Here is a 14,666-nt window from a genome sequence, read left to right on the forward strand (position 1 = left end):
CAGAAACTAAGCTTTTAGTTTACATTACAACTATTTCATAGGATTAACTCAATAAGCTGATTTTCAGAGCATATGTCACTTGTAAATATCTAAAAACAGGGCATAAACTCTTAGGCAAAATATGGGCTTTTTAAAAAAGTTTTTCTAGCAGACATTTTGTCATTGATCACTTGGTTATTTACATTAAATCAATCAGTCCAGTCTTCCTGGATTTGTAAATACTCTGGTGCTTCTTTCTGCCCTGAGATGGCTGATCCAATGAGGTGTAAAAATAGTTCAAACGATCCATTAAAGGAAGGAGGAGTTTGGTTTAAAAGAATAAAAAGCATAATGAGAGGAATGAAGCGCTCAGTTTGTGTGCACGCTGTTTCAGGGGCATCCTGCAGCCCGTCTATGGACCCAGAGAGTGTCGCTCAGGGGGAGCAGAGGGGTTAAGAGGGGTGTCACGCCCGCAGAGACGCTGCACCGCCGTCCTAATGATGTCTACCGGCCTAATTGAATATTGACGTTCTGCACACGAGGGCTAAATAGCTTCTGTCTGCTTTACCTCCGCTGCTGGCCACGGCTGCAGCTTTTAACCCGTTTGCTCTGTTCCTTCGGGGAGGGATCGTTAATGCTCCTGTTACCACGGTTACAAGCTTTTTGTCCACTTGATGCAGTGATTCCTTTTTTAAAGTGGTGTTGTAGATGTTGTAATTAAAGACTGCATTTTTTGTTGCACTAAAGTGACAACTGAAGTCTGCTTCTTTCAAGACTTCTCTCCTCCTTTTTCTTTTTTTTTTTGCTGATCACCGTCGTCTCCTTCCATCTTTGCTATTTCTATTTTGGTGGCATTGAGTCGCATCCTGTGCTGGACCCCAGATGGCAAGTGTCAAGGCGAGAGCATGCTCCATGAGTTCTCTGATCCCAGTACACATGCAGCAGAACAGTGTAATAAAAGCTATATCACAGCCACACAGGAAACAATCCCCCTTTATGTGACCCGGGATGTCATTAATCTAGGCGGAGGTTAACAAATGCACTCGCATGGAAGGTATATTTCATGGGCAGGCAGCTGACAATGGGGCCATTGTGGCGTGGAGCTGTTGCGGTCCACTCTGCATTCAGTCAGGACCTTCTGCTCGGCCCTGGACCCACGGCTCATGTCGTTAGTGGGGAGGGGGGACGTTTCATCTACCAGATGAATGTGTTTATGTTTGAGAAAACCTGTGAAACACAGAGCAAAAACCAAGGCTCCAGCTGTTTGTTTATTTTTTGCTGCAAGAAACCATGATTTACATTTTGTTTTTTTCAGAAATGGTGGTGGGATGAAGGCGTTTCGGCCATTTTTCAAAGTTTGGCTTCATCGCTATTAGTGAAAACCAGAGCCAGATGAATGCCCCGCTGGTGCTTCCTGCCGGCCGACCGGGCCAGGTCCGCTCTGATTCCTCCGCACTACAGCGGCAGCATTTTCATCTGAAAAGTGGCGCGCCTTCTCAGTAATCCATTAGGCTTTCATTAACTCCGATTTGTGTGATTACTTCTAATTAATCAGTTCACTCTGTGGCCTTCACTCCCCCTGCGCACTCCTCACATTTCATTCTTAACCTCGTTTCTCAGCTCTCCACTGAGCAAGAGAATGAGGCAACGACTGAGCGAGCAATTCAAAGCTCAAACCTTTAACTCGCAGATCAGGCAGGGACTGTGTTCCAATGCTCACTGCATTAACAGGATTGTTTGTTTTTGTTGTATCTGGTGATACTTTAGGCTATTGTGGTGTTTTAAAGCAAACCAGAAGGGATTGTGATCTCATGTTTTACACATCTCGCTCCTGTGGATCCTGCTCGGCCCTTCTCCCTTGGAACACTTGGTATTGATTTGAGCTGGAGCGTCCATCCTTCACTGTAACACAACCTATTGATGTTTGTGGAGCCCTGATTTCCCCCTGGGCAGACGCCATCGCTGAGTCCCCACACCTCTGCCCCTCTTTGCTGCACACCTCAAATTAAAATGAAGTTTTTTTGCTTTGTTTGAAGTAGCAGGTCTGATTATATACTGAGATATTATGTGATGATAATCTATCTTCCTTTCCTCTCTTGTCAGGCTTCTTACTACTATTGTGATAAATGAAAGCTCAATTCATCAACCAGCCTCCGCTCGATTTCTCCTTCTCCCCTTTGGTTTCGATGGATCTGCTCCTATATCTAACCTCTGCACAACTCACTCTATTTCCTCATCTGTTTTAACCCCATGAATCCGTCCATCCCTCCATCCAGTTCTTCATTCCTCCTCTGGCACATCGAGGCTTTCTTTGTGTCTGCTGGGTAAGAAGCTGCCTGTCACCTTAGAGACGCAGGCTGCTGGAGGTGGCCCAGCTGCTGTCACTCAATCTTCAGAGCGGGTTGCAGAGGGAGTAGCAGTTGATACATGATGTGGCTCCCTGCTGCTTAGAAATTCACTTTCCTTCTCTTCTACCAGGCCTGAGCAGTCAGTTTCAGCTTCTAAAATGAATTCATCCTCGCTGTGAGTGCTGGAATGTAGATGCACACACATTTAGATGTTTAACCAGGAGCTCGTTAGTATGTGCTCTGAGATTTTTGTTTTTCTGAGATAATATGCATTTCATATACAGTTGAAAGTAGTAGTAGTTTATACTTTTCTAGTTCCCACTGAGCTATAATGCGGGTCCTCTGGTTGCCACGCGACAAGCTGCAGGCCACAGCTCCTCGAAGCCAACGGAGGTACTGAACATGCTCCATTCCAATTCTATGTCCCCAACTTCCCTCGGGACATGAGAGAAGTTCTCCCAAAGAAGCAAATTGAAGATCACTCAGACAGGTCCCTTCTCCCGACATTCCCAGTTTACCCTCACTACTCGTTTGGGTGTGCTGGGTCTTTTTGGCAGGCTCTCCTGCCAACGGATCCAACTCACTACCAGGTGGGGATCGGTTGACAACTCTGCTCCTCTTCTTACCTGCGTGTCAGGTCTAAAGACACGATTACAAAATCGATCATCAACCTTTGGCCCAAGGTTGCCTGGTACCAGGTACACTTATGAACCACCTTGTGTTTGAACGTGATGTTTATGAGCATTCCCCTCAGGTTCAGATCAGGGAGGCCATTCATCCACACCCATCCAGGTAACGCTGTCGCTGCCAACATGGGCATTGAAGTCCCCCAGAAGCACCACTAAATCCCCAGATGGAATCCCTTCCAGAACACCAACCTAGAGACTCCCAAGAAGACCCAGAAATCTGAATTGATGTTCGGTGCATGAGCATAGACAACAGTCAGAACCTTTCCTTTTGCAACCTGAAGTCACAAAGAAGTGAATCTCTTGCTCACCAGAGAAAACTCCAAAATAGAAAATTTTAATTGTTTACCTAAAATATTCCGTTTGTAAAATTTTATCAGCCTACAGCTCCGTAACACATCTTTAGCAGAGCTCATCCAAATGAAAGCACACAATGTCATGATTTTTGTTTTCTGCACAAGATCTGCTTAAAATAAACTGCAGCTTTGTCCAGTTTAATATACACTGCTCAAAAAAATAAAAGGAACACTTAAACAAAGCAGTATAACTCCATGTTAATCAAACTTCTGTGAAATCAAACTGTTCACTTAGGAAGCAACACTGATTGACAATCAATTTCATATGTTGTTGTGCAAATGGAATAGACAACAGCGGGAAATCTTTGGAGATTAGCAAGACACTCAATAAAGGAGTGGTTCTGCAGGTGGGGACCACAGACCACTTCTCAGTACCTATGCTTTCTGACTGATGTTTTGGTCACTTTTGAATGTTGGTGTTGCTTTCACACTTATAATTATTTATTAATTAATATTGGATTGAAAATAATAATAATTGAAAATCATAATTTGAGAAAATAAATTTCTTGACCAAAAATCCTTATTTATGAATCGAAACCAGAGATGTCCTCTGGTGTTGATATTGTGGCTCAAAGCCCTTGATAATTACAATTATTAAATTCTCAGTAATAGTTGATAACTATTATTAGATGTCACTGTTTAATCAACCATTTCTGCCAAAACGTGGGGAACTTTAACCTTATTTTGACTGACAAATCACTCTTGCTCAAAATAAACACAAACGCCTTCTCTTTATCTATGTGAATATTTATTAAATCAACAGCCCTGATACAACTCGCTCTTCCGATTCAATAAGCTTCACACACACACACACACACACACACAAAGTGTAGCTCAGTGTGAAACAGGCAGTCATAAAACTTCCCCCAAGGATAATAAAACTTGCCAACAACCAGTAAAACACGAAGTTGAAGACAAAGAAAATGGTGAGTTTCACCATGAGGTTAGTATAGCAGTTCCGTTTTACGGCGCACCTGTGCTCAGGTGTTCACACAGTGAAAACACAACTTGCGAGACTCGGCGGCCTCAGAAATCAACAGCAATCAAGTTTCAATAACGAAAGGCATGCACATACAATTTAGAACATTGGACCATAAGTGGCAATTCTAAATCGCCCTAAAATCCTACTCTATCCTGAACAAGCTATTTTAATAGAAAAAAAAAACAAAAATGAAATTACTCGGTGTTGTCTTCTCTGGATCAGAGGAGAGGAGCGAGAACGGGTGGGCGGGGGGAGTTTCCATGCGTCCATGGGTAACTCAGGATAGCGGTCCGTCCTCATCCTTTGGCCTCCTTGGCAGAAAGGTGAAAAATATGACGGACCGTCACTAGTCGACTGGAACAAAAAAAAAAACAAGGATGAAATTTCTTCTCCTTGAAACCTCCGTGGTTTTTTGGTTACGTGTTAAATCCATTTCTTCAATCGTTAAAGTTGAAACTTACAGGCCTTCTTATTCTTGTACGCATAATTTGCTTAGTTGTCTGGCCAATGGGAGAATGAATGAAAGTCCACGTGTGAGTTTCTTCTCCAGAATGACGCTCCAGTTGCGAGGTAACCGCGTCTCGGTTCCAAGCTGAAAAGCAATGGGGGCGGTCTCAGAGTATGTTATATAGCCCACTGTGAGATCAGAGCTGCGATGCCCCGTCCTAGAAGGTTTGCTGTGTCTGTCAGCGTAGTGTCCAAAGCCTGAAGGCGCTACCAGGAGACAGGCCAGTACACCAGACCAGGAGGGCAACAACCCAGCAGCAGGACCGCTACCTCCGCCTTTGTGTAAGGAGAAACAGGAGGAGCACTGCCAGAGCTCTGCAAAATGACTTCTAGCAGGCCACAAATGTGCATGTGTCTGCACAAACGGTTAGAAACTGACTCCATGAGGACCCGACGTCCACAAATGGGGGTTGTGCTCACAGCCCAACACCGTGCAGGACGCTTGGCATTTGCCAGAGAACACCAGGATTGGCAAATTCACCACTGGCGCCCTGAGCTCTTCACAGATGAAAGCAGGTTCACACTGAGCACATGTGACAGACGTGACAGAGTCTGGAGACACCGTGGAGAACAATCTGCTGCCTGCAACATCCTTCAGCATGACCAGTTTGGCAGTGGGTCAGTAATGGTGTGTGGTGGCATTTCTTTGGAGGGCCACATGGCCCTCCAAAGAAATCCGATTGAGCACATCTGGGACATCATGTCTCGCTCCATCCACCAACGTCACGTTGCACCACAGACTGTCCAGGAGTTGGTGGATGCTATAGTCCAGGTCTTGGAGGAGATCCCTCAGGAGACCATCCACCATCTCATCAGGAACATGCTCAGGTGTTGTAGGGAGGTCATACAGGCACGTGGAGGCCACACACAATACTGAGCCTTATTTTGACTTGTTTTAAGGACATTACATCAAAGTTGGATCAGCCTGTAGTGTGTTTTTCCACTTTAATTTTGTGTGTGACTCCAAATCCAGGCCTCCATTGGTTAATAAATTTGATTTCCATTGATGGATTTTGGGTAATTTTGTTGTCAGCACATTCAAATTTGTACAGAACAAAGTATTCAGTGAGAATATTTCATTCATTCAGATCTAGGATGTGTTATTTGAGTGTTCCCTTTATTTTTTGAGCAGTGTATTTGATAATCTAGGCTCTGCTGTTTTATTAGATGTTAAATACATCAGTTTCATTGTAAATAAATCAGCCTTCTTGTAGTGAAGCGTAATTAATTTTTCATGTGTGTGTGAGAAGGAGAAGTGACACAGCTGAATGGCACAACATGATTTATTGTTTTATTTCATTGATAGAATGTCCAGAATGAAAGAATAATTTTGGATCTGAAATATTTTCATGGTGTTGTAGAGATTAGCTTGTTCAGCGTGGTTATATGCAGCATCAGACTCTGTATGCAGGTTGTTTGTGATAAAATGTAGCAAACTTGCTCTAATCCATTTATTCAAGCATAATATAATCATCACATCAAACAGATAAAGAAGGTCTTTGTTGTGTTTTTACTGCAATACGTTTTGGTTGATGCCACAGCTTTACTCAAAAATTAACAGATACAATAAATGTTTATTATAAGGAAAAAAATATTCCTGATTCTTGATTTTTTGTGTTCATTTTTTGGCGATTTAAAACTTGACTGTAGAGTCTGACGTGGTATCTTTTCATGCTTATTTATGCATCTTTATTCATGCAAAAGACCAAACATATTTATTGAAAGACACAAAGGCAGTGTCTGCAGATGCAGCCTCTTCATAGGTATTGTGTTCATCCCACCATGAGTAAATGATTAACGAAGACACTTTGATAATCAGACACACAATACAGACGATGTCTGTTTGAAACCTTTTTTTATATATCTATGTCAATTATTTAATCATAAAACAATGAACAAAAGTGGGAAAGTCTGTCATGTTTATCGCTTCTGGAGGTGATTGTTGATGTGTGCTGTAATAATGGTGGAGTGAGTGATGCTAATGTGATCTGTTTCCCCCTCTGTCTCTGCAGGACTCCATGGTTTAACGGCTGGGGGTTCAATCTGCCTCGGGGGCAGTCTCTGCTGGATAAATGGAACCTCGTCCCCGAGGGCATCGACATCCTGATGACCCATGGACCTCCACTAGGTGAGTCCAATTAACCAATCACAGCCCCCCTCGCCACCTCATAGAACAAAGTTGGGCCTCATTATTCAAAGTCTAGATGAATAGACTGGAGTCCTTGCAGCAGCGCAACATTTGTGTGGATGTGAGTCTTGACAACGCTGCTTTGCATCTGAACACAGCATTGTGTGACTATGCTCAGTCATTCAATATTTGTTTCACTGCATGAGGAAAAGTAATCTTGGATTTTTCTTTTGGTTTTCACAGAAGATGGATTAGGTTTTCCTCTGAGCTGTTTGGGACTCGGTTATTTTGTTTTTTTGTTTTTTCACCTTTCGACTCCCCATCTGGCTTTATTGAGTGATTTCCTTCCCTTTCGCCCACGGAGACTTGCTGGTGCTGCTGCGGCAGTGACTCTGGCTGTTTGATTGTATGGAAACTCGATTTTGCAGACGTCGCAAAAGACGAGAGAGGGGACCGAACGAGAGCATGGCAGTGCTGCAGGGAGGAGTGTGCTGAAGATGTAGGATGAGCTAAAATGAGGAGGTGGATCGAGGTTCTGCAAACGTTCAAAAATATATCAAGAACAGGAGTCATCTGGTTGAATTTAAAAATGTGAATTCAAAGGCAGGCGTGTTGGCATGATTTCACATGGATGAGTACGAAATAGAAAGGCAGAAAATGTGTGCAGAGTAGTCTGAAGATAAGGTGAATATTGTTAGAAACGGTTGTCTTTTCGTGCATCAAAGTTAACTTTCTACTATTTACTGTAAATAGTGATGACAGCAGCAGCTGTGAATCAGTCAGCACAAACTGAAATATATTCAATGATGCTATATTTTATAAATATAAACAAAATTTCCCTCCTCGTTTTAGTGTTGGAACACAAACTGCTGCTAGAGTTTCGGTTCATGGATAATGAGACATCCTGTGTTCCTGCAGTCTGGAAAAATGTAGAATTTGACTTCCCAGGTCTGGAAAAACTCAGGAGAATGATAACAGAGTTTGTAAAATATTTATTTCCAGGCTTCACTTCCTTTTCAATTGGCTAACGGTTCTCTCCTCCTTCAATCCATTTTGCCATCCATCCATCCATCCCTCATTCCATCCATCCATCCATCCCTCATTTGTTCATTTATCCACCCGTTCATACATCCATTTGTTTATCCATCATCCATCCATCCATCCATCCATCCGTCATCATCCTTAAATTCATCTATCAACTGATTGGTTCATTATCCATCCCTTCGTCCATTTATCCCCCCATCCATCATCTGTGTGTCTGTCCCGTTCGTCCATGTATCTGTCCATCGATCTATTTATCCACCCAGCCATCCAGTGATTTCTTCATCATCAGTCCAGGCATCTGTCCATGATATCTGTGAAAAATTCATAGTGAGCATTTATTTCAAAAATGACTCAAAAGTATTAAGAACTCTGGAAATTTTATTCTGGAAAAATATTAAGAAAACATCCATTTTTTTCATAGAAAAGATGTGTGGGAACACTGGATAATTAGATGTTTTTTTTAATTAACACTTTTTGTTTACAATGAAAAAAAATCTTTGAAAATGTCTAAATAAATAAAAAATTGTTTCAAGGTTAGAAATGTGGTTTAAAACTTGAATTCATGGCTTTCATTGTACAATGCAATAAAAAGAATTTGCTTTGCCTCGACTAATGCATGCTTCGAGAGCTTCACTGTTCCCCTAAATTTGCAGATGTAGCTGTATTGAATTGTTTATTCTAGATTTTCTGAGGTTGCATTTCTTATTGTTGCTGCAGCTGCAGCTAATGCTTATCTTGGTGGTTGTATAATCTGTGCAGGATGGGTTTCTTTGCATCTACATCATTTTAATTTAGTTGAGGATATTTGTTACATTTCTGTGCTTTTCTTCTTCTGGGGAGGTCAGATATGTTGTAAACTGTTATTAGATCAAAGAAAACAATGTCAATAAAAGGTTAAATGTTAATATCTTTGCAGGTTTCAGAGACTGGGTTCCCAAAGAGCTGCAGCGGGTCGGCTGTGTGGAGCTACTCAACACGGTCCAGAAGAGAGTGCGACCCAAACTTCATGCCTTTGGAGGCATTCATGAAGGTACTGCAGAGTGGGAAATCCTCCTGTGTTTTGGTGAACTTAAAAGGACTCCAATCAGAAATGATGTTGAAGAAACAACTATTAGGAATTACATGGCTGATTTTAGGATCTCAAAAAGCCTTTCATTTCATAATCTTACTTTTTGGAGCTTGAAAAGTATTTAATATGTCCAGATATTCCATGATAAATTGATGCTTTTGTTCATTCATTGCTCCTTTTTTTAGATGTTTTGGCGTTTGATTCATGTTATCATAATTTTTTATCTTTAAGAAGTACTTAGGCAGCATTTATTCTGTCCGTATATTGTAGTTCTGAGTGAGAGAGTAGTTCCACTAAGTTTGGCTATAATTTCGATAGTTGACTAAACCTGGTGACAATAATCATTATGAGCCTTACAGCACACTGTATTTGAAAGCATTGGAAGTCTAGGTCACCTATCAGGACTGGACTTGCATACTAGAGCTGAAATACACATATTAAAGTAGGTTATATATTTATATATAACGTGTATATATAGCGTATATTTAACATGCTTAAATTATTCGATACTTGTTTTTTAGGTCTGAAATTTAAAACACAGTAATCTCAAAAAGTATTGAATTTATCTTGATGCAACTCAACGAAACCATGTGATTTGGGACAAGTTTTTTTTATTTTTAATCAATTTAAAAAATCTTATTCAGTTTATCAGATCGCTCTTGTGGCATTGTCTGGCTGAATTCCTGTGTTATTTAGAGCTTATTTCTTTTAAAGTGATTACTGAGGACTGTTTCCACACTGATTGGGCCCTATGGGGTTTCTGCTGCCACCTTCGCTGTATTGTTCACCCTTTATAGCGATGATGGAGTTCTTAACGACGGAGGTGACTGGTTTAGCTTTCCGGAGAACGGCTAAAGCCTGGAATAAAACCATTCTCAGAAACCTTGGGAGAACATTCCAGACTTGGGGAATGAGCAAGGAGAAGGGAACCTTTGCTTGTCGCTAGGAAGATATATGGATGAATGCTAGAACCTGTCTTCAGAAGACATTAACAAACCTGAGTTCCATCACAATCTGGAAAGTATGTTAGATTTTAGAGGTATGCATAAGTTTGGAAAAAACAAAATGCTGTATGAAAATGTGCATTTCTCTGCTTCATTCCCCATTTTATCAACTAAATAATAATTGTTTATCCATCAGTCAGTCAATGCTTCCAGTGGCCACCCATTCATCTACAACCACATAGTAAACTCATAGCACCCTGCTTTATTTATGTTTAAAAAATGGGCCAGTCCAAGTCTGGAAGAGTATGGAATTTAGACAAGAGCAATGTATATGATTGTGAATATTATGTATTTCCTTCTGAAAACACAAATGTACCCGAGTTGAACAGGAATAAAGTGGATCGATCAACATGATAGCATTCCCGATTATATTATGAGAAGATTCGGGCGTACAAATGACTGAACAATATGAATGAAATGTTTATCAAGCGTACAGACTAGTGACCTGGGTGGAGTCTAACACTGTTTCCCCTACCAGGGTACGGGATCATGACAGACGGATACACGACGTTCATCAACGCATCGACGTGCACCGTCAGCTTCCAGCCCACCAACCCCCCCATCGTGTTCGACCTGCCCAACCCCTCCAGCTCCTGAGACCAGACCACCGTGGACTGGGAATGTTGCAGACCTGGAGATACGACTTCTTTTCTATAAATATTTCAAGCTCAAAAAAAAAAAAAAAAGAAAGATCCAAGTGTTTTTTGCAAGTTTTTCCTCTTTTTTTGCTTTTCTCCAAGCTGTTGATGAGACGAAGGAGAAAATACTAGGGTCGGTTGGGAGGGGGGGCTGTGCTTTAAAGGAGAATACCGGTGTTTTGTTATTGTTTTTTTAAACTGTGCCAACAGTCCAGGTATCTCGTCTGGAATCACTCTGTCATGTTTGATTGCTCTTTGGTTTGACAAACAGCGAGAAAGTGAGATAAGCTGTTTTTCACCGAGCAGAGGTAAGAGTTTTATCATCACGCTTCATTTCTGTCAGCCACAGGAGGAAGACGAACTAATCCTTTGAGAGAGAAAAAACGTTGCCTTCATGCAGAACAAATGACGTTTTTGTCCTGCCTTCTTCACATTTTCAGGTTATTTGTAAAACCAGCAGAACGTTTGAGTCTGTCCCTCACCGGTATTCTCCTTTTCTTTGAGATTTTGTGGTTAAACAATCTTGCTCTTGATAAATATTGGTCAGAACTGTAAAATAAATGATGCTTTGTGAATTTGTACAAGTTCTTTACATTTGGTTTGGCCAAACAATGGATGCCATTGTTTTACGTTGTCATATGGTTAATATTTAGTTTCTTTTTGCTTTATGGTCAGTTCTTCTTCTCTTATTGGCTGACAGGGACGCTGCCTTAAACTAGCTTTAATGTTCTCAGCTAGAGCCCCAACTTTCTGCAAGCTCAGAGGAAAGTCCTTATTTATTACCCATCATCCCCACAGAAAAACACCTGACGATGGCAGGGAGGGAAGGCTGTCGCTTACAGCCAGAATGATCACTTTTTAATCAAGGATTTCTCATCTAATTTGGAAAATGTATAATAACATATATATAAATTATATATTCATCTTTTAAATCATCTTAACTAAAGTTGTGTTTGACAGAGAAAAAAGAAAATGTTTTTCTGTATCTTCAATGCTTGCATTACCAGACGTTTTTTTTTCATGTTTTTGTAGAAACTGATTTTAATTGAGAGAGGAAAACGTGTCGGTCACAATCCAACAGGTGTTGTTTTCCCTGCAACACACCTGCCTAAACATGAATACCATGTCCTTTAAAGTGTAAAATCTGATAGTATTTGTGTTTTGTTGCTTTTTTTTTTTCTAATTTTGCACTGTGTGTAAATGCAATCTTGCTAGCACAAAAAAAATGTTGCCAATAGTTGTCTCAACTCGTTTTCAACGGCTGTAAAATGCTCTTTCTCTCTTCCTCTCTCTCGCTTTTTCTCTGATTGTATCCTTCTTCATGGAAATGTTAGTTCTCTTTCAGTTTATTGTGATATATTTAGCTGCCTTTATATGCAAATAAAATTGCAAGATTTTTACTTATGAAAGTTTGTTTTATTTGAATATCTTTTTTTTGCAAACTGAATTTATGCTGCTCCTGGTTTACTATTTGATGAAAAGTGACTATTTTAATAATATAGAATTTTAACATGAATTATGTTCCACTCATTTTACGAAGCAGCCTAACATGGAGTAAAAAGTGAAAAATATTCAGTTTTATTGTTAACTGATTGAAGTGTATGTGAACATGTATACCTATTGTAAAGAAAAGAAAGAATTAGCTCACCCTTTTCCTTTTTTAGTAACTTTTCTTCTCTGAGTTGGAGGAGGATATCAGGTTAATCCGTTTTGAAAGGTTTCAATTTCCCCTTTGGCCTCTTCAACTTGGCCTGAGCTGAGCCCTCCGTTTTGTGCCGCCTTGCACGAAACGGTGTCCCGTTTCTTTTGACAAGGGAGTGCTTCCTTTTACTCTTACAAATGGAATATGAAGTCAGAAATTCTTAGCTATAGCATTTTTTAAATGCATGGTCCTATTAACATAGGACAGCTTCCAGTATGAACATTTTGAAAACCAGATCAGGAGTGATTGCACTCTATTTATCTTCAGTTCATGAAGGTTTGCAGCCATTTGTTTCTGCACAGATCTCCTAAGATCTCAGTGCTGCATTTCAATCAAGTCAAGATCTGCGCTATGGACTTTTGTAAAACCTTGATGCATTCCTTTTTTTAAGCCATTCAGTTGTAGATTTGCTGCTGTTTGGGATTATTTGCCTGCTGCTTGACCTCATTTCAGCCAAGATTTGTAGATTTAAGTTTTCCTGCCCTGTGCAGTAAATATTAACATCAACATTTTAATGATATCAGTATACCTTAAACAAATGTGCCATTGTTTCAAACACTTTCCTGCTCGGTCATCTCTGTTTTTGTGTTGGCTTAATTAGATGTTTCTGTAAATGAGGGGTTGAAAGCCTCTACATTAGGGCTTGGATATGCATTTAATGCTCATTCTTACATTGCATACAACAGATCTTTATTTTTGTTACTTTTTTTTAGTTCGGTAAAATAGTTTTTGCAGTTTACAGCCCAGAAGCCATTTTTAACATAAATGGGATTTCCCTGATTTTTAAGCCACTGGTTTTAATATTGTCTTCCAGTGCTGACTGTGATTTAGCAAAATATTTCATAATGAAAAAAGTGAAAAGCAAGGCTGTGTTTTGTTTTTTTCTCCTGGTATCATAAAAACCCAAGACAATTTTTTCTCAGTTTATTGTCTAACATGTTTTGTTGCAGCCCAGAAGCCAGGTTTAATATAATGGGGGCCTGTCCTGGATTTGAGACATTTGATTCATATGAGGAAGTGATGTCAAGATCTCTGCTACTCTTTTGTCCAATAGATGTCGTATCTGACCTACTTATGAAGCATAGTGCACTTCACATTAATAAAAACATACATTTATATTAATATTTTTATGGGCTGCACGGTTGGTAGCATTGTTGCTTTGCAGTAAGAAGGTCCTGGGTTTGACTCCCAGCTTTCTGCATGGAGTTTCCATGTTTCTTCCCATGCATGCATGGGTTCTCTCTGGGTACTCCGGCTTCCTCCCACAGTCTAAAGACATGACTGTTATGTTAATTGGTCTCTCTACATTGTCCTTAGGTGTGAATGAGTGTGTGCATGGTTATTTGTCCTGTGTGTGTGTGTCTGTGTTGCCCTACAATGGACCGGCGACCTGTCCAGGGTGTACCCCCGCCGCCCACACATAGACTGCTGGAGATAGGCACCAGATTCCCCGCAACCCACTGTGAAAGAAGTGGTAGAAAATGACTGACTGACTATATTTTTATGGCACAGTATAAGTGTTATCAGTATTGTTGCTGCTCTTTTCGATACCTTGTCCTTCAAGTCTGCAGGAACACTTGGTTCTGTTTTTGTTCTTTATAAATAATATAGATGTATATAATTACTGACCAGGAGGTGTGTTCCATATACCAAGTGCATCTGTAAGTCCTGACTAGGATGTAGCAAGATATTTAAAACCACTCACACATAGTGAATATATAGTGATGCTGTGGTCTCTGGTATCCAAGATTTTTGCTCAAAATAATTTGCACAAAAGTCTAACTTTTGACATTTTTTGTTGCAGCCAAAAAGACAGGTTTTAACTCAATTGAGGGCCTGACCGGGATTTTAAACAGGAAAAATCAGACTTTCATAAGCAAGTATTGTCAGCATCCATGATCTTTGTCCTAAGGATGCCACGGGTGCATGCACACCTGGACTATTTATAAGGAATTTGTATTTACTTATTATATAAACGTATCCTCAGAGCCCAGTCTCAGAGCAGGCATATTGCAGCTGCATGTCCTTATGTAATGTAGCAAAATATTTGAGGCCACAAACAGTAAAAAGGGGAATGCCTTCTTATGTACTAATGTAGTCAAGACTTGTTCATTTCATTCTTATAAAGGGGGATCTGGAAAACTGATCAGTGTCTGTCTGGACAGTTTTACCTGTAGTAAATGTCCAGATAGACGGTTTGCAGTTTCCGAGAACCTTTGACAG

The 14,666-nt window shown here is 40.4% G+C and overlaps 1 protein-coding gene across 1 annotated transcript in view; it reads left to right on the forward strand.

Annotated features, from left to right (window-relative positions):
• mpped2a (metallophosphoesterase domain containing 2a) overlaps positions 1-12,145 on the forward strand; it is a 78,553-nt gene extending 66,408 nt beyond the window's left edge. The window contains exons 5-7 of the mRNA XM_047363783.1: positions 6,871-6,986; positions 8,947-9,060; positions 10,582-12,145. Of these exons, the coding sequence (XP_047219739.1) occupies positions 6,871-6,986; positions 8,947-9,060; positions 10,582-10,700 (349 nt within the window). The 3' untranslated portion in view covers positions 10,701-12,145. The remainder of the gene's footprint in view (positions 1-6,870; positions 6,987-8,946; positions 9,061-10,581) is intronic.
• The last annotated feature ends 2,521 nt before the right edge of the window (positions 12,146-14,666 follow it).

This window comes from Girardinichthys multiradiatus, chromosome 4 (assembly GCF_021462225.1).
Source record: "Girardinichthys multiradiatus isolate DD_20200921_A chromosome 4, DD_fGirMul_XY1, whole genome shotgun sequence".
Lineage (NCBI taxonomy): Eukaryota > Metazoa > Chordata > Actinopteri > Cyprinodontiformes > Goodeidae > Girardinichthys > Girardinichthys multiradiatus.